General features: G+C 43.7%; 3 protein-coding genes across 4 annotated transcripts in view; all 3 read right to left on the bottom strand.

Annotated features, from left to right (window-relative positions):
* The window catches only part of LOC106576221 (carbohydrate sulfotransferase 11), an 83,377-nt gene that overhangs the window by 17,847 nt on the left and 43,917 nt on the right, over positions 1-21,613 (bottom strand). The window lies entirely within an intron of this gene.
* On the bottom strand, positions 1,517-6,822 carry LOC106576219 (E3 ubiquitin-protein ligase TRIM39). The gene is made up of 2 exons (XM_014153260.3): positions 5,465-6,822; positions 1,517-5,210 (listed from the first exon to the last, which is right to left on the bottom strand). The coding sequence occupies exon 2, from the start codon at positions 5,206-5,208 to the stop codon at positions 3,550-3,552; it is 1,659 nt and encodes a 552-aa protein (XP_014008735.2). The 5' UTR covers positions 5,209-5,210; positions 5,465-6,822; the 3' UTR covers positions 1,517-3,549.
* Positions 13,654-17,259, bottom strand: LOC106576220 (E3 ubiquitin-protein ligase TRIM39). Its single transcript, XM_082963915.1, is given in 2 exon segments — positions 13,654-15,617; positions 16,158-17,259. Coding segments are annotated over 2 exon segments (1,671 nt in total). The 5' UTR covers positions 17,258-17,259; the 3' UTR covers positions 13,654-15,046.

Below are 21,613 nucleotides of genomic sequence, written 5' to 3' on the forward strand. Positions count from 1 at the left end.
CGCCCTCCCTACCTCGGGCTTCCAGTGGGGAGACCTGAGGTCAACCTACCCCTGCCCCCCTACCTCGGGCTTCCAGTGGGGAGACCTGAGGTCAATCTACCCCCGCTCCTCCTACCTCGGGATTCCAGTGGGGAGACCTGAGGTCAACCTACCCCCGCTCCTACTACCTCGGGCTTCCAGTGGGGAGACCTGAGGTCAACCTACCCCTGCCCCCCTCCCCATCTCGTACCTCTGAGTGGGAGACCTTCCCAGTCAATAACCTGCCTAGCTCACGAACTAGAAACAGGGCGACCACTCCGACAAGGTTAATTGACCCACAGTCCCACACGGTGACATGATATCACTAACGTGACGTGCAAATGAGCGATAGAAAACCGATCGCTCAAAATGTCACCATTCCAATTTTATTTTGTGCAGGCGCCCCAGGCAAGATGCCGCCCTGCCTGTACCTAAATCTGCCACTGCACCTTACAATACCCTCCATTTCAATCAGCTACAGTATACAACACCAAAACAAAGATACACAGTAAGCTCTTGGCATCCTATGCATTAGCCTACAGAAAACACACAGAACATATATAGTACCCCTGCCGTTCACCTCTCTCATAACGATAGACTTCCATTACACACACCCAACCCTTGCCCTTACAGGCCCTAGTCCATTAAAAGAGAGAGAAGTTTGTTACATAACAGACAGGATCATGTTATTGACCAGGACCTGGCTGAGTCACGTCTGGATGGAAGTGTAGGTCTACTGAATGGGTCAATACATCACTGAATGAGCTGATTGACATCAAACTCCTTCAGTCAGAGTGAGTGTGAGTGTGTGTGTGTGTGTGTGTGTTTGTTTTCACCTATTCTCTCCTAATCCACAGCTAAGAAGCCCCTTGAGACTATTACATTTAATCTCACACAATAATACAACAATCTGATTTTGCGACATTGCCAAGGGTGAAAAGAGCAGAAAATAGAAAACGATTTATTTTCCCACCCAGCCGAAGAACTGCACAGCTGGCAAAGGCATTGTCTGAATTCCATTTTCAATTTTCTATTGCTCTTCTCCTAAATTGCATTTGAAAGCAACTGGGATAAACACGTCAGCATGCTACAAGCTGTACATTTCCCTGTGTGTGGTGTGTGTGTGTGTGTGTGTGTGTGTGTGTGTGTGTGTGTGTGTGTGTGTGTGTGTGTGTGTGTGTGTGTGTGTGTGTGTGTGTGTGTGTGTGTGTGTGTGTGTGTGTGTGTGTGTGTGTGTGTGTGTGTGTGTGTGTGTGTGTGTGTGTGTGTGTGTGTGTGTGTGTGTGTGTGTGTGTGTGTGTGTGTTGCTCTCCATCTCTCCACACTGGTCTACAACCAGGGATGTAGTGCAGCCGGAGTGCGGAGGAGCGACGCTCCCTCACTCTTTTCAATTTGACAATACACGGAGCGGGTAAAACTTCTTCTGAAAAATGTATTCTGATCAATTGTAAATCAATTATATTTCATTACGACTAAAATGTCATGAAAAACAAGATAATGACAAACCAAATAAAGATTTATTTCATGTCTTCTCTTTGAGATTTTGATGATTATCATGGTTAGCTGAAGCTGAAAAGTCATAAAAGAAAATGTCATGCGCCAAAACTCAGAGTGCACCACTAGGCAGGATATATGCTTTAATTGAAACAAGAAAGGCTAAGTGTGTTAACACCATCTGTTCTAATTCACTCACAAAACAGTCATTCAAGAAGATCTACTTCATATTCCCATGAAACTCATTGAGATCAATCAAATGGCTGACTTGGAGATGCAGTTTGGACGTTTCACCGGTTAAACGTGAAGAATTATCATTCATGACTGACAATGATGGTGGCTTATTTTGACTTTAGGTAGCCTATTCCTAATTATATGTTTGAGGGTGTTAAAAATGGAACATTTTCTTGAGGAAATATGAGTGGGCATATTTTGCAATTGGATGATGCATTTTATCCATCTTCTATACTGACAAGCTAATCAATTGTCTACATCTGTCGGTACAAACTTTGAGGAAATGATGACGTCATTTACAAACAACTGCTCCCGCATCACTGCTCCCGTACCACTGTCTTCAACCATAGACCTGCATCTCAAGAGTGTCTCAAGGCAGATGTAATTTACATCCTGTGAGTAACGGCAGCCATTTTGTGCCCGTGCCCCAGAATAGAAGCACTGCAGTTGGCAGGGTAACTGCTTTGCTGGCTGATACACTCACTCTCTCTCACTGCATTTATTATCCGTCTCTGTAGTCCATTTGGGCTCAAAACAATGTCCACCACACAGACTAAATATAGGCTAGTAGAGGTCTGGGTGCTCAGACCAGTGCTGCTGCTACCGTCAATATGCAGGCTTACAGACACACACGACAACACACAGTTATGATGAAATACAATAGCAAGAGAACAGAACCTCTGTTTCACTGAATGACACCACCACAACCCAATCAGAGCAACTTCCTGAATTCCCATCTCCGGATCTGTCCCTCCCTCCCTATCTGTTCCACTAGCCTGTTTCCACGGTGATTAAGATTCATTTGCAGGATTCCCAGGAAGGAATAATCCCTCACACGCTGTGTAACACAGAGGTGCTCCTGGCAGGAACATAGGGAGAAAATGGAATCCAGTGGGGCCTCATGCAAGACGAGGCCAAGAACAATCAGAGCGGGGCCAATAGTGTGAGACAGACAGACGGACGGACGGACGGACGGACGGACGTAAAAGAAACACCTGAAAATAGATCCGCTACATCAGGATTCCCCAACTGGCAGAAATTGACCCGCGGGTGGTTTTATTTGCACCCCCAAATTTTCGGAACAAAAAATGTATATACTATATACAGAGCCCTCTGTAATTATTGGGACAGTGAAGCATTTCTTCTTATTTTGTCTCTATACTACAAAAGTTTGTATTTGAACTCAAACTATTACTATGCGGTTAAAGTATAGATTCTCTGCTTTTATTTGAGGGTAGTTGTGTACATACTGGTTTCACCATTTAGAAATGACAACACTTTTTATACATGGTCCCCCCATTTTAGGGGACCAAAAGTATTGGGACATATTCACTTATATGTGTATTAGAGTAGTAAAAAGTTGAGTATTTGGTCCCATATTCCAAGCACACAATGACTACATCACACTTGTAACTCTACACATTTGTTAGGTCCATTTGCTGTTTGTTTTGGTTGCATTTGACATTATTTTGTACCAAATATAAATTAATTTGTAAATAATGTATTGTGTCATTTTGGAGTCACTTATAAAAGAATAGAATAGGTTTTTAAAAACTTTTAGATTAATGTTGATCCTACCATTATGACAGATAATCCTGAATGAATCGTGAATAAGGATGAGTGAGATAGTTAGACACACAAAATATCGTAACCCCCCCCGCAAACAAAATGCTAACCTCCCATTATTGTAATAGTGAGAGGTTAGCATGTCTTGGAGGCATGATATTTGTGCGTCTGAAATATTAATTGTGATGTATGACAACAGATTATTACTATTTTAAATGTATTTATTTTACTGGCCATTTAGATTTTCAGGTTAAAACTCAGTCTGTCATTGACAGGAGAGATGATCAGAGGGGCAGAGTTTTTACCATCATCATTAAGACATGGATTGAAGTATGGATATAGTTTCTCAGTGAAGGTGCAGCCAGTGAAAGAGTAGATATGAGACCTGGCCTCCACATCATAAAAGGAGACCTGCCCCTCCTCATAATCCACAAACACCCCCACCTTCTGGGGCTTCTCTCTCAGGGAGAGTGGGACACTGGGGCTAGAAAGAGCCTTGTACTGTTCTCCATTCCTCAGCCAGACAGTCCAGTATCCATCCTCAGGGCTCAGTGTGATCTTCCCCTTCCTGTTAATGGACTCTCTGGCCACTCCTAACTCCCACTTAGTCTTCCCCTTAACTGTCACCTCATAGTAAAATCTTCCTGAAGAGAAACCCTCCTTTCCTAAGACATTTACACTTTTATCAGACCTCTTTGTGGTATTAGGACGATTTGTCCGTGTGCCTCCATGTCTCACTTGTTTCCCATCTTCAGAAAGGATGACATTGGGATGTGCTGTATCAGGATCCAGAGTCACATCCACTGCATACTGCTGAATCCTCTTCAGTTTGACTTCAGGCAGCTTCTCCATCTCTTTATTCAGTGTCTCCTCCAGCTGAGATACAGCTCTCCTAACAGTCCCCACACACAGATCACTGTGAACACTGATCTCAGACCAGTCCTTGGTGGGTGGAGGGGTGCAGAGGGATGGACAGCTCTGTAGGAGGTGGAGGTGGTCCTCAGTGTGTGAGAGCTGCTCCAGTTCAGTGCTTCTCCTCTGTAGCTCAATGATTTCCTGCTCCAGCTCTTTAATGATCCCTTCAGCCTGCCTCTCTGCTGCTTTCTGATTCTCCTCAATCACCTCAATGAGCTCAGCCTGGCTTCTCTCAATGGAGCGAACCAGATCAGTGAAGACCTGTACACTGTCTGATATCTCTCTCTCTGCTTCTCTCTTGCTGAGATCTACTGAATGTTTGATCTCCTGAACCTTCTTCAGTCTCTCCTGGATCATCTGCTGCATTTCTGCCTCAGTCTTCCCCAGTTTAGCCTTCATCTCTCCATACTCTTCCTCTAGAGGGACAGTGTCATGAGTCTTGTGGTGTGTCTCAGTACAGAATTGACACACACACATCTGGTCAGTCCTACAGAACAGCTCCAGGAGTCTCTCGTGCTTCTTACACATCCTGTCTTCCAGGTTCTCCACAGGGTTGATCAGCTTGTGTCTCTTTAAGGCTGGGACTCTCTGATGAGGCTCCAGGTGAGTCTCACAGTAAGATGTCAGACACACCAGACAGGACTTCAGGGCCTTGAGCTTCATCCCAGTGCAGATGTCACAGGATAATTCTACAATTATGTCAGGGCATTGGTGTGGGCTGCTGGTAGTTTTAACTTCAACTGTCTGTCTGAACTGAGCAGCCATCTCAGAAATGAAAGTATTGACAAACAGATCTGGTCTCTTATCTAATGTTTTTTTACACATTGGACACTGGCACAGGTCACTGGTATCCCAGTATCCTCTGATACAGGCCTTACAGAAGTTGTGTCCACATGGAATAGAGACAGGCTCAGTGAACACATCCAGACAGATAGAGCACAGGAACTGCTCTTCAGACAGGAGACTGCTGGAGGAGGCCATATCTAGACAGAGACCAAAGGTGAAACCATAAAACATTTGGAATCAGGCAGTTCTTGATATATTCAGCTTTAGAGTTGTCGACATTGTCTAATGGGATGATATTAACTAATATTGATACTACATAGATAAATGTCCTATAACTAGGATAAAAAGTTTAACATGCGTAGAATCTGCATCAATAAAAAAGGAAACCTACACGGTAAACACAGTAAAGCTTATCTTCGATTTAACTTTCCATGTCAATCTCTCTACTCACCTGTATGTTTTCGTGGATGATATCTCTGTCCTTCCTGTTTGTTGTGTCAAAGGCTAGGAGAGTCAGAGTATAGTCTGAACGTATTGCTGTAATAGACGTCTGATGTGCTGGATAGTTTGGTCCCGTACACAATATACTGTGTCTCTCTACTTTAGATTCAGTTCAACAAAGTGACATTAATTATGCTCCTCCTCACCAGATACTGCTGTGTGATTCTCTTCCTGGAACAGTTAACCCTTTACATGGCTCAACTTTAACTGATCATTTTAATTGTCATACTGATTAAAACAGTATTGAATAAACCAGGACTAAAGTCAATACAGCTTTCACATTACTCTTCCTAGAATCACAATGTTTCAATCACTGCAGTCAACACACACACAAACCGTGTAGAGGACTGAGGGCAGTCTGTCTCTGACCCCTGCTGCTCTCCACTCCCACAGCCAGCATTCACAGACCACGCAGGCACCAATCACACTAACACACACACATACACACCTGCACATACACACCTGCACCACAGCACCAGCTCCCATCAGACAGCCAGGAGAAAACACAATACATTATGGAGGAAGAATCTCATTTTCATACTAATCTCACCTGTAATTCCCCCTCCTCTCTTCCCTCTCTCTCTGTATTATAGAACCAGGAACCACCTGTAACTCTCCCTCCTCTCTTCCCTTTCTCTCTGTATTATAGAACCAGGAACCACCTGTAACTCCCCCTCCTCTCTTCCCTCTCTCTCTGTATTATAGAACCAGGAACCACCTGTAACTCCCCCTCCTCTCTTCCCTCTCTCTCTGTATTATAGAACCAGGAACCACCTGTAACTCTCCCTCCTCTCTTCCCTCTCTCTCTGTATTATAGAACCAGGAACCACCTGTAACTCTCCCTCCTCTCTTCCCTCTCTCTCTGTATTATAGAACCAGGAACCACCTGTAACTCCCCCTCCTCTCTTCCCTCTCTCTCTGTATTATAGAACCAGGAACCACCTGTAACTCCCCCTCCTCTCTTCCCTCTCTCTCTGTATTATAGAACCAGGAACCACCTGTAACTCTCCCTCCTCTCTTCCCTTTCTCTCTGTATTATAGAACCAGGAACCACCTGTAACTCCCCCTCCTCTCTTCCCTCTCTCTCTGTATTATAGAACCAGGAACCACCTGATATGAACACTGCTCTGTGGCCACACACACTATAAATCCTGACAAGGTTACTGTTTTATGGGGTAAAACCATATTTTCCACAGAGGGCAGACCAGGCGGTATGAGTTTTCCATGATGCCATTTATGAGGAGCAAGACCAGACAGAGAGCTGCCTGAAACCCTCTTACAGAGAAACAGTGTAACAAGGCTTCAGCTCAGTGAAATCCCATGAGAGGGCAGAGAGAAAAAAATGGGAGAGTGGGAAGAAAAGAGGCGAGTGATTGGAGAGAGGGAAGAAGAGAGTGAGAGTAGAGAGGGAGAGGGGAGGAGAGGGAGAGGGTGCTCTGTTGAAAGGGAGCAATGTCTATGGCAGCAGCACAACACAGGAAGTTTCCACTGTCACTGACCAAACAACACAGATACATACTGTATACACACACCAGCATAGCCACGCAGCAGCACAGTGGCACTGGCACACACACACACACACACACACACACACACACACACACACACACACACAAACACACACACACACACAAACACACAGACTAAGTGAGGTGACACTAAAACCACACCCTGCATGGCCAATTTAGAGGAGTGTGGGATATCTAATACCTCCACTATCCCATATCTCCCTGCGTCAAGAAAATGTTGCAGTTTTAAAGCAAATTTTCTGCAATTCTACAAATTTTGTCATGGGGTGGAGAAAAGATGTTGCAATTTTTTGGTGCAGTTTTAGAACTAATCTCCTGCAATTCTACACAAAAATGTTAGCTAACACAAGCTAATTGAGTGACTGACCGTGACTAACGGGAAAAATTGCTAGAAAAATTTTAACCAAATTTGGAAATCGCACCTTGTGTATTCTACTAGTCCAACTTCTCAACAGTAAGTTGAGCCCCAGAGTGAAATCAATGATATATGGAATGGATAAAAGGATTGACAGTCCATGATGTCAGTGTAGCGGTCTTTATATGTACCACAGGAGAACCAAGAAATGAAGAGCGACACCACGAATGTCTTTTTGGCTTTTATGTCGATCTGCAATAGTATTGTGAGGAAAACACATCAGTCTCCAATGCACCATCTGACAAGTTGTTCTTTCTCTCTCAGTGTTTTCTCGGACTCAGGAGAACGGGAGCTACGGGTAGCACCAGGGTGTTAGTAGGTGACGCAAGCACCCAGATGTAATAAAATACATTTAATGAAACAAAACCCGAAGATGTTAACATCATTCAGCTACTGTAGCTACAGAAGCATCACCATAACTTGAAACTATAGGCTACATTGTGGTTTACTAGACAAAAATTGTTTACAAACAAAGGAGTAAACCAATATACTATTATGAGGTTATCAATTATATTATTCAATAATCAATGGATACAGAGCAGGGCTCTCTGTAAGTTTTAACTCCAACCCTGTTCCTGGAGAGCTACCGTCATGTAGGTTTTAACTCCAACCCTGTTCCTGAAGAGCTACCGTCATGTAGGTTGTCACTCCAACCCTGTTCCTGGAGAGCTACCGTCATGTAGGTTTTAACTCCAACCCTGTTCCTGGAGAGCTACCGTCATGTAGGTTTTAACTCCAACCCTGTTCCTGAAGAGCTACCGTCATGTAGGTTTTAACTCCCACCCTGTTCCTGGAGAGCTACCGTCATGTAGGTTTTAACTCCAACCCTGTTCCTGGAGAGCTACCGTCATGTAGGTTTTAACTCCAACCCTGTTCCTGGAGAGCTACCGTCATGTAGGTTTTCACTCCAACCCTGTTCCTGGAGAGCTACCGTCATGTAGGTTTTCACTCCAACCCTGTTCCTGGAGAGCTACCGTCATGTAGGTTTTAACTCCAACCCTGTTCCTGGAGAGCTACCGTCATGTAGGTTTTAACTCCAACCCTGTTCCTGGAGAGCTACCGTCATGTAGGTTTTAACTCCAACCCTGTTCCTGGAGAGCTACCGTCATGTAGGTTTTAACTCCAACCCTGTTCCTGGAGAGCTACTGTCATGTAGGTTTTAACTCCAACCCTGTTCCTGGAGAGCTACCGTCATGTAGGTTTTCACTCCAACCCTGTTCCTGGAGAGCTACTGTCATGTAGGTTTTAACTCCAACCCTGTTCCTGGAGAGCTACCGTCATGTAGGTTTTCACTCCAACCTTGTTCCTGAAGAGCTACTGTCATGTAGGTTTTCGCTCCAACACTAATCCAGAGCAAGTGATTCTAATAATTAGCTGATTGATAAACTGAATGAGTTTAGTTACAACTGGGGCATGCACCAACCACTCCATCCACCATACGGGTCAGTCGGCGTGCACCAACCACTCCATCCACCATACGGGTCAGTCGGCGTGCACCAACCACTCCATCCACCATACGGGTCAGTCGGCGTGTACCAACCACTCCATCCACCATACGGGTCATTCGGCGTGTACCAACCACTCCATCCATCATACGGGTCAGTCGGCGTGCACCAACCACTCCATCCACCATACGGGTCAGTCAGCGTGCACCAACCACTCCATCCACCATACGGGTCAGTCGGCATGCACCAACCACTCCATCCACCATACGGGTCAGTCAGCGTGCAACAACCACTCCATCCACCATACGGGTCAGTCGGCGTGCACCAACCCTTGCATCTATTTCTTCAGTTACATCCTTTAGACTCACTTCTAGCACCACTCCGGAGATAACCCCCTTGATAGGCGCCTTGCTTCACAGATCCACACACAACACATTACAATTACATTTACATTTACATTTGAGTCATTTAGCAGACGCTCTTATCCAGAGCGACTTACAGTAGTGAATGCATACATTTCATACATGTTTTTTTTTTTTTTTTTTTTTCTGTGCTGGCCCCCCGTGGGAATCGAACCCACAACCCTGGTGTTGCAAACACCATGCTCTACCAACTGAGCTACATATCTTTTTAGGTGGAAAGCACACACTTTCTGCTCCTCAGACACACAAAACCCCCAAATAAACACATTTCTTGCTATTTTCACTTCAAAACAGATCTCCCAGGTATCTCGGTCAATCAAGAACCCTCACTGACTAAAGAACAGTCAGAACTAGGCTTGGATTTACTAGACTCCATGACCACTTTACTTCTTGTTTCCCTTTTTGTTTACCACTGTAATCCATTTCTTTTGACTCATCACTTGACGCTCCATCAGCTTATATAAACTGCCATGTGCTTTTATCTTCCTGTAATAGATTTAAAGGACAACTCCACCACTTTTCAACCTCATTTTCATTGTCTCCAGCACAATACCAGTGTCAACATACACTACATGTCCTCACATGCTCATATGAAGTTGGTCTCCCCTTTGCTGCCATAACAGCCTCCACTCTTCTGGGAAGGATTTCCACTAGACGGTGGAACATGCTGCGGGGACTTGCTTCCATTCAGCCACAAGAGCATTAGTGAGGTTGGACACTGATGTTGGGTTAAAAAGTTCTACACGGTGACATCAAAGTTAAAACATTTTTTCAAACACTATGAGATTCGCAGTGACGTGGGGAGCAAGACAATACCCTCCCTCTGGCTAGAAACTCTTTGCAGGTTTTGCAGGTTTTTAAAATGTTGAATCCTACCCTGTGATGTCACAGAGGAGCATTTTTTGTTCCTTTCTTCTTATCTTTTTAACCACAGATCATAAAAACACACCGTTTTCACATAATATTATGTAGACACTGGTTTCGTGCTGATATGATGAATATGAGGTTGAAAAGTGGCAGAATTGGCCTTTAACCCTTTACATGGCTGAACTCTTTCTCTCTCTGGTGCTTATTTACATCTGTTTATAGTTTGGATTGATGTCATAGCATGGGTTTAATGTCAACAATCAGATGTTCTGTGATATTTCTCTGTCTCTCTTCCATTCCTCTTCATTCATTCACTCACTTATTATCTTACTCTATTCACAATGAATGTGCAGACAGGAAGACAGACAAGGTGCCATAACAGGTGACTATTTGTAAAGAGTGAAAATTGATCTTTGATAATTGTGGTGATGAGGGGGGATGTTGCGGTGACCATATTACCGCCACACCGGTGGTCACGAGTCACGAAGGCAGTCAAATTCCACACGACCGTTTAGTCACGGTAATTAGGCTTCTCCAAGCTCTGATGCTGCTGATGGTCATTAGTAGCCTACCAAACTTGCTAACTGCCTGGTACTCAGCACTCTATTGTCCTTCTAATCACTCTGACATCAATGCAAATGTATTAGAAAATCTAATCAAACACTTCATGAGGGCCCATGAGCTCATGTTGCACAACATTTCTATAGGCTATGCAATTACGAAAGAAAACAAAGTGATGGCCTCTACTGAAAAGGTCAGCTTTCTATAGGCTAGGCCTACTATATTTATTTCTCAACTTTCCTAATATTAAGCACATTGCTTATATTTACAACAGGAGTATAGCCTAGCTGGCTGGCATGAAAATAAATCACAGGAAAAGCGTCCTCCATTCGCTATTTAAGTCCATAGATGACATGTATTTTTTTCCGCTGCCCCTGTTTTGATACAGATGCATGATAATGGTCCATTCTAAATCAAAACAAATTTAACACATATATTATTTAGTATATGTAAAAACAAGATTAAATCAAGAATAGTCTGATGGATGACAATATTATCACTTGTGAATGATGCCCAACATAAGAAACAATGCCTTTTTTTGAGACTTTTTCGAATCATAGTCGCACACCTCATGTAGGTTTATATAACAACTAAAGTGGCCAAATAACTTAAAATTAAGCATATTAATCTACTTTACAAGGGGTGTAGAGCCTAACTGGCATACATAAGCAGCACATGAGTTTCAAGTTTGAGGAATATCATTTTCACCATAAAAATGCACCACAGAATAGGTCAACTTTTGTACTACAGGGATAGTAGATTGACATAGGTTAGTGCTTTTATGTTCGTTAGACCTACTCATCATGTTGGCTGACGAAACGTAAATGTGGACAGTTCTTCCAATATCTTCAATACAGTATGCACCTCAGAATTGGATAAGGACACGCACAGTTTCTTCCCTGATATGTCTGTCTTTACTTGTAGCCTGTGAGAAAGACCTGATCACGTGATGGAGAGCCATGTGAGTGAGAGGTGCTTCGGTGCGGGCAGTGTTTGATCTCCTGAACCTTCTTCAGTCTCTCCTGGATCATCTGCTGCACTTCTGCCTCAGTCTTCTCCAGTTGAGCCTTCCTCTCTCCATACTCTTCCTCTAGAGGGACAGTGTGTCATGAGTCATATGGTCTGTTTTCAAGCACAAGACACACTCACGTCTGGTCAGTCCTACAGAACAGCTCCAGGAGTCTCTCGTGCTTCTTACACATCCTGTCTTCCAGGTTCTCCACAGGGTTGTGTCTCTCAGCTTGTGTCTATTTTAAAACATTAAATTTTTATTTAACTAGGCAAGTCAGTTTAGAACAAATTCTTATTTACAATGACGGCCTAGAAACAATGGGTTAACTGCCTTGTTCAGGGGCAAAACGACAGATTTTTACCATGTCAGCTCTGGGATTCAATCTAGCAACCTTTTGGTTACTGGCCCAACACTCCAACCACTAGGCTACCTGCCACCCGCCTCTTTAAGGCTGCAACTCTCTGATTAGGCTCCAGGTGAGTCTCACAGTAAGAGGTCAGACACACCAGACAGGACTTCAGGGCCTTGAGCTTCATCCCAGTGCAGAAGTCACAGGGGATGTCTAGGGGTTGAGCAGGGCATTGTTCTGGACTGCTGGTAGCTTTCACTTGAACTGACTTCCTGAACTGAGCAGCCATCTCAGAAATTAATGTATTGATGCGAAGCTCAGGCCTCCTGTAGAATTTCTCCTTACACATTGGACACTGGCACAGGTCACTGGTATCCCAGTATCCACTGATACAGGCCTTGCAGAAGTTGTGTCCAGAAGAAGTAGAGACAGGCTCAGTGAACACATCCAGACAGATAGAGCACAGGAACTGCTCTTCAGACAGGAGACTGCTGGAGGAGGCCATATCTAGACAGAGACCAAAGGTGAAACCATATGATTTATAGTTTTTGATCATTTAATCTTTAGAGTCATGGCTTTATTGGATAATACTAATCAATCTTAAAACATGGTTGTACCTTTAAGTGTGACATTGTAGCCTACACTCACCATTAAAAGACTCACCATGATATTTACAGCAGTACAACACTTGGTTTGCTGTAAAGTTAAGGGGTGGGGCCGGAGAAGTGCAACCACTTTAAAATTCATAGCAACTGTACGGATAAACGGACTGACAGTCCATGATGTCAACATCAACATAAATTGAAGCTATACATTGTTTGTTTACAAAGACAATCATTGTTTACAAGCAATGGAGTAACCAAAGCTACTATTTTCTTGGGTATCAATGATACTATTCAAGAATTGATGGCTATAGATCATTACATTTCAATTATCAAAAACAGCTGTCAATATCACAGATAATTGTGGGCCTTCAACATTTTCAATAACTTTTCAGTATTAGACCTTTTTCCGCCCTTTACGAACTGCATCAAGATGGACATTAATAATATGGAAGTTTAGCGATATCCCACTACTAGAAGATTTGTGACAAATTCGTATTGTCATCGCGCCTGTGTTTAGAAAAGTAAAATGTCGCCCTAAATATTTGAACCAAATGATGACAAGTTTTAACATCGGTCTACTGCAGATACAACAGGAGTAAACGTAAACACAATAGTGTCAACTGTCCTCTGTATCCGTGAATCTGTTTGTGGTGTCAAAAGAGACCAAGTCTACAGTAGAGATTTGTTTAGTTTGAAAAACTTTGCAAGCTAAATGCCTTTCAAGTTTAGTTTCACTCTCGATATATTTTTGTTTCATTTCAACAAAGTGACCTTACAATGCTCCTCCCCACCCAATACTGCCGTGTGATTTATCTTCCTGGAACAGAGTTAACCCCTTACATGGCTAAGCTCTCTTTCTCTCTGGTGCTAAATTACAATTGTTTAGACTGGTTTTAATTTATGGCATAATGGGTTTAATGTCAAGAGTCAGATGCATTATTTACTGACTTCATATTTATTTATCTCTCTCTTTCATACACTAGTTATCTCCTTTATATTCACAATGAATGTCATTCATGTTTTTACAAGTGCAGACAGACAAGGTGCCATAACAGGTGCCTTTATTTGTTAAAAAGGTCCAATGCAGCCGTTTTCCTCTCAATATCAAATAATTTCTGGGTAACAATTAAGTACCGCACTGAGATTATTTTCAATTACAATGGTCAAAAAGAAACAAAAATAGCTTTTTAGCAAAGGGCAATTCTCAAGTAAGAATTTTTGATAGGACTGTCTGGGAGTGGTCTGAGTGGGGGAAACTGAAAACTAGCTGTTATTGGCAGAGAGGTTTGGAACTCTGTCTTATTGGTCAATTAACTCATTTACCGCTTGTTGATGTCACCTGGCAGGCAAAACAGGCTGAAATTTCAGACTGTCTTTTCAAACAGCTCTTACACTAAAAGTGTATTAATCATTTTCATAGTATTATTCCAACCTCAGTGGGGAAATATATATAAAACACAAGAAAATCTAGTTTTTGACTGCACTGGGCCTTTAAGCAGGACAATTTCTATTTGATCATTGTGGTGATGAGACAGCAAAACCACAAAATTAACAGACCATTTTACACACAGCCATATCATCAGGTAGATTTTCCTTTTTTACAAAAAGTATATCCAATTAAATCACATTTTGCAGACACTCTTATCCAGAGCAACTTGTGAGTGCATACATTTTCAGTACTGGTCCCCCATGGGAATTGAACCCACAACCTTGGCGTTGCAAGTGCCATGTCTTACCAACTGAGCCACACGGGACCATTTATTAGTACAATTACATCAACTACCACAAACTGTACATTTCCATATGATATCAACCACAGACCCCATAGCATACTGCCACTGTTCCAAGCTGATTCTATAGACATCACTATTGTAAAACATTTGGGACAGTATTAGATAGAATGACAATTTCATCACTATTCAAATGCATTTTATTTCCTAAAAATCCAGAATTTTACTCCATGCACAGTCTTCATTATAGCTAGTCAGGATCAACAGAGATATACAGTGCAAAATATAACTAGCTACAAACACACAGCATGTAGTGCTGATATGATGTAACGATAAGAACGTCATCTGAAATGTAACTCCCAGATGTAAAGTCATACTTTATAAGTGATATTGTGTGGTGTTGACTGTGTTTGTTGTGTCTGTTTTGTTTGTTAATAAAAAAAAAAAATGTGAAAATTGTATCACAAAAAATACTTTACTATGAGCACAGAGATATTTGGTAATATCTTACATTGCTGCTGGATACTCATCATGAATGTTAATGATTCATTCTAAATTGACAAATGTGACTGGTCCGTTAGATTTTCAATTGAAAACTCATTCTGTCTGATTGACAGGAGAGATGATCAGAGGGGCAGAGTTTTCACCACCATCATTAAGACAGGGGCAGAATAATGGATAGAGTTTCTCAGTGAAGGTGCAGCCAGTGAAAGAGTAGATATGAGACCTGGCCTCCACATCATAAAAGGAGACCTGACCCTCCTCATAATCCACAAACACCCCCACCTTCTGGGGCTTCTCTCTCAGGGAGAGTGGGACTGTGGGGGAGTTACAGGCTAGGTACTTACTCCCATCCCTCAGTGCCACAGTCCAGTATCCATCCTCAGGCCTTAGTGTGATCAAACCATTCCTGGTGATAGACTCTCTGGCCACTCCTAAAGCCCAGTCAGTCTTCCCCTTGACCGTCACCTCATAGTAGAATCTACCTGAGGAGAAGCCCTCCTTTCCCAGGATACAGGGACAGGTGGAAAACCTAACTGGCTTGTCTGGGAGATCCTGTTCTGTATCTCCATCTCTCACTTGTTTCCCATCCTCAGACAGGACGAGAGAGGGATGTGCGGTATCAGGGTCCAGAGTCACATCCACTGCATACTTGATAGAAGAATTTCTATGTTTAAAGATAGTGATTAAATAATTCTACCCTGAAACCTAACTATTAGTGAGATAGGTTATGTAGCATGTATAATAAGTAATTAAATTGTTAAACATAAAGGCTAACTAGGTTGGACTGGGGAAGAGAGGAATGTTGGTGTGTGTGTTTAAGAAAACACAGAGGATCATTAAACTGTGGTTGACCTGACATAGCTTGAACTCTGAGGGTTTAAGATATGAGAGGGAGGACCCCTCAAGGTTTCCCTAATCTCAGAGGAATGAAACTGTCGGCTGGGTAATGATCTACAGTGTTGAGAGTTCTGGGGAAGAAGATAACTAACTCTCCTTAATGTTCGTGTGTATGTGTGTGCGGAGCCTGGTATATAATAGATGTCTTTGTAAAATTGACTTCACAGCGCCCTCGTGAATAAACATTTTGACTATTGTAAGCTGGGACTCTGTCTGTTTCATTCAACCAGAATCTTACAAATTCCGGATTGCAGACTGAGTATTTTAATTGAAGTTAACATTGAGAACATAATTCTCAGAACAATACTGCTGAATCCTCTTCAGTTTGACTTCAGGCAGCTTCTCCATCTCTTTATTCAGTGTCTCCTCCAGCTGATATACAGCTCTCCTCACAGTCCCCACACACAGATCACTGTGAACACTGATCTCAGACCAGTCCTTGGTGGGTAGAGGGGTGCAGAGGGATGGACTGCTCTGTAGGAGGTGGAGGGGGTCCTCAGTGTGTGAGAGCTGCTCCAGTTCAGTGCTTCTCCTCTGTAGCTCAGTGATTTCCTGCTCCAGCTCTTTAATGATCCCTTCAGCCTGCCTCTCTGCTGCTTTCTGCTTCTCCTCAATCACCTCAATGAGCTCAGCCTGGCTTCTCTCAATGGAGCGCACCAGATCAGTGAAGACCTGTACACTGTCTGATATCTCTCTCTCTGCTTCTCTCTTGCTGAGATCTACTGAGTGTTTGATCTCCTGAACCTTCCTAAAATGTGTATGCATCTTCTGTTCTACTTCTGCCATAATTTTCCCCAGTTTAGCCTTCCTCTATCCATACTCTTCCTCTAGAGGGACAGTGTCATGAGTCTTGTGGTCTGTTTTCAAGCACAAGACACAAAGACATGTCTGGTCAGTCCTACAGAACAGCTCCAGGAGTCTCTCGTGCTTCTTACACATCCTGTCTTCCAGGTTCTCCACAGGGTTGATCAGCTTGTGTCTCTTTAAGGCTGGGACTCTCTGATGAGGCTCCAGGTGAGTCTCACAGTAAGAGGTCAGACACACCAGACAGGACTTCAGGGCCTTGAGCTTCATCCCAGTACAGACATCACAGGACACTTCTCCAGGTTTGGCTGGGCGTTGCCCTGGGCTGCTGGTAGCTTTCCACTGAACGGACTTCCTGAACTGAGCAGCCATCTCAGAAATGAAAGTATTGATGCGAAGCTCAGGCCTCCTGTAGAATTTCTCCTTTCACAATGGACACTGGCACAGGTCACTGGTATCCCAGTATCCACTGATACAGGCCTTACAGAAGTTGTGTCCACATGGAATAGAGACAGGCTCAGTGAACACATCCAGACAGATAGAGCACAGGAACTGCTCTTCAGACAGGAGACTGCTGGAGGAGGCCATATCTAGACAGAGCATTTTCTGGAATTCAGTTTAGGACAACATTAAGCAATCATAGATGATGTAACAATATAGATACAAATCCTTTCAGTATGAAAAGTTTAACATACTGTAGATAAAAGGAAAATAGAAGACAAACATGTTAAAGCATATATTAACTGTCCAGAATGATTTCTATTCACCTGTATGTGTTCGTGGAAAAGGTTCTTTCTGTTTGTGGTGCCACAGATATAGGAGTCACAGCGTCTAGCTATTTATAAAGTTTGTTCCCTGTCCTGTACAAAATAGTCTGTATGTCTCTCTACTTCAGTTTCGCTTCAGCAAAGTCATGTTGAAATGCTCCTCCCCAACTGATACTGCTGTGTGCTTTTCACTTCCTGGATTAGAGTTAACCCTTTACATGGCTGTTGTCTGTATCTGATGAATTAATATCTATCGTTTTAATACTGTCACCCATTAAGTCACTACAGCTTCAATGACTGTATTCTTTCAAGAATAACGGTCGGTGTATGAAACTATGAATCACTCGTCTTCATTTTCTATAAAGAGGGTCAATGGAAATAAAAAGGACAATAACCTGATGTCGCTGCCATCCAGAGAACAGAGCTTAAGCAACACAATAGGATCTATGGAGCACTGGCAGGAAAAGAAGGAGCTGTGATGAGTGTATTGTAGACTCTGTAGACTAGGATGAAATACAGTTATCAATCCCCCTTACACAACCTGTTAAAATATGGAGAGAGATGAGGGATAGAGAGAATGGAATATACTGTAATGTGCTCTTCCAAAATTACCTCCATTTCTAATAGCTTACCCGCTCCTAACACACACACACACACACACACACCGTGTAGAGGACTTGGGGCAGTCTGTCTCTCACAGCCTGGCATTCACAGGCCACACAGGCATTCAGCTGACAGTGTACCAATCAAACACATACTAACATATACACACACACGCACCGTTGCAGGGGCATCGCTCACATTAGGATCCACCTGATTCCACAGCACCAGCTCACATCATCAGACAGCCAGGAGAGAATACAATACATTCTGCAGGAAGAGTTTCATTCACCTCTCTTCCTCATTCTAATCTCACCTGTAACTCCTCCTCCTCTCTTCCCTCTCTCTCTGTATTATAGAACCAGGAACCACCTGTAACTCCCCCTCCTCTCTTCCCTCTCTCTCTGTATTATAGAACCAGCAACCACCTGTAACCCCCCCTCCTCTCTTCCCTCTCTCTCTGTATTATAGAACCAGGAACCACCTGTAACTCCCCCTCCTCTCTTCCCTCTCTCTCTGTATTATAGAACCAGGAACCACCTGTAACTCCCCCTCCTCTCTTCCCTCTCTCTCTGTATTATAGAACCAGGAACCACCTGTAACCCCCCCTCCTCTCTTCCCTCTCTCTCTGTATTATAGAACCAGCAACCACCTGTAACTCCCCCTCCTCTCTTCCCTCTCTCTCTGTATTATAGAACCAGGAACCACCTGTAACTCTCCCTCCTCTCTTCCCTCTCTCTCTGTATTATAGAACCAGGAACCACCTGTAACTCTCCCTCCTCTCTTCCCTTTCTCTCTGTATTATAGAACCAGGAACCACCTGTAACTCTCCCTCCTCTCTTCCCTCTCTCTCTGTATTATAGAACCAGGAACCACCTGTAACTCTCCCTCCTCTCTTCCCTCTCTCTCTGTATTATAGAACCAGGAACCACCTGTAACTCCCCCTCCTCTCTTCCCTCTCTCTCTGTATTATAGAACCAGGAACCACCTGATATGAACACTGCTCTGTGGCCACACACACTATAAATCCTGACAAGGTTACTGTTTTATGGGGTAAAACCATATTTTCCACAGAGGGCAGACCAGGCGGTATGAGTTTTCCATGATGCCATTTATGAGGAGCAAGACCAGACAGAGAGCTGCCTGAAACCCTCTTACAGAGAAACAGTGTAACAAGGCTTCAGGTCAGTGAAATCCCATGAGAGGGCAGAGAGAAAAAGATGGGAGAGTGGGAAGAAAAGAGGAGAGTGAGAGGAGAGAGGGAGAGGGGAGGACAGGGAGAGGATGCACTGGTGAAAGGGAGCAATGTTTACGCCAGCAGCACAACACAGTAAGTTTCCACTGCATGTGACCGGCCAGCACACACACACACATACACTGAGACCACACCCTGAGATGGCCGATTTAGATAACAGGAGTAGGATATCTAATACCTCCACTATCCCATCTCTCCCTGCCAAAAATGACACTAAATACCTGTAACCAGAGAATAGAGACAGGTTCTCATGGGAAAGAGAACCAGAGAGAATGAAAGTGAGAATGAAAGTGAGAGAGAGAGAGAAAGATAAGGAAACCGAGAGAGAAATTGAGAGGGCGCTCCTGTGAGAATAAATATGTCCAGGTCTCTTTCTATTGACTGAACTTTGCTCCAGTTGGAAAGCATACGTACTGTATACGTAGAGAAACCATGATGAGTTACTCTCACTGAAGTGCATTACAGAACAGAACAGAGACCTAAGCCTGTTTTTCCCCATTTGAGGATTACACCGTACAAAGGTACTGTGCGAGTACACAAAACAGTGCTGTAACGTTGAGCCAGTCAGTATGTGTTTGTATGTGGGTAATCTGCCCCAGGCTACGCTAGGTTTGGGTGTGGTGGTCGTTAGTTGTGTTCAGGTGAGAGACTTTCCCCCGTGTGCCTGTTGAGTCTCGCCCTCACAGACGATAGATACAGGAGAGCTGTAGAGTGTCTGCTTTCACCAACCACCGTGAGAACACACACACACCACTGGTATGAGAAAGACAGTTGGTTGGTATCATATTTGTCTGATGCAACGTTGCTGTGATTCAACGAGAGAGAGAGAGAGAGAGAGAGAGAGAGAGAGAGAGAGATAAGTGGAGCTGGGGGACATCTATGCTGACAGGCCACTCTCTCATTGAGGAAAACAGGATAGAAGACTTCTGCCACGACATCATGTAAACCGCAGGCTCCAAATCAGTCTCTCTCTCTTCTAGTTCCATGTTGCACTGTACATGCCTCTTCAATCATCCATCCAAAACCAGCCAGGGGAGGTTTGAGAATCCAACCAGAGCAGAGTTAGAGGGGTAAACACAGCATCTGTTTAAAGATGAAGCTGTCTAAACCAGTGACATGAAGGCCCACAAACACACCACACACATAGAATTACACACACTGGCAGAGGCACTGACATAGAACCACACACAAACACACACAGAATCACACACACTGGCAGAGGCACTGACATAGAACCACACACAAACACACACAGAATTACACACACTGGCAGAGGCACTGACATAGAACCACACACAAACACACACAGAATCACACACACTGGCAGAGGCACTGACATAGAACCACACACAAACACACACAGAATTACACACACTGGCAGAGGCACTGACATAGAACCACACACAAACACACACAGAATTACACACACTGGCAGAGGCACTGACATAGAACCACACACAAACACACACAGAATCACACACACTGGCAGAGGCACTGACATAGAACCACACACAAACACACACAGAATTACACACACTGGCAGAGGCACTGACATAGAACCACACACAAACACGCACAGCATCACACACACACACAGAATCAGACACACACAGAATCACACACACACACACACAGAATCACACACACACACACACAGAATCACACACACACACAGAATCTCACGCACACAGAATCTCTCGCACACAGAATCTCTCGCACACAGAATCTCTCACACACAGAATCTCTCACACACAGAATCACACACACACAGAATCACACACACACACAGAATCACACACACACACACACAGAATCACACACACACAGAATCACACACACACAGAATCACACACACAGAATCACACACACAGACACACACACACAGAATATTCAACAAAGAACGATATAAGCTCCTAGTACTGCCTAAACGGTTAATACATACAGCTCTCTCTGTTCCTCCGTTACTACCCAGACAGGTTGATCTGCTGTCTACACATACAGCTCTCTCTGTTCCTCCGTTACTACCCAGACAGGTTGATCTGCTGTCTACACATACAGCTCTCTCTGTTCCTCTGTTACTACCCAGACAGGTTGATCTGCTGTCTACACATACAGCTCTCTCTGTTCCTCCGTTACTACCCAGACAGGTTGATCTGCTGTCTACACATACAGCTCTCTCTGTTCCTCCGTTACTACCCAGACAGGTTGATCTGCTGTCTACACATACAGCTCTCTCTGTTCCTCCGTTACTACCCAGACAGGTTGATCTGCTGTCTACACATACAGCTCTCTCTGTTCCTCCGTTACTACCCAGACAGGTTGATCTGCTGTCTACAC

This window comes from Salmo salar, chromosome 17, assembly GCF_965601325.2.
Source record: "Salmo salar chromosome 17, fSalSal1, whole genome shotgun sequence".
Taxonomy (NCBI): Eukaryota; Metazoa; Chordata; class Actinopteri; order Salmoniformes; family Salmonidae; genus Salmo; species Salmo salar.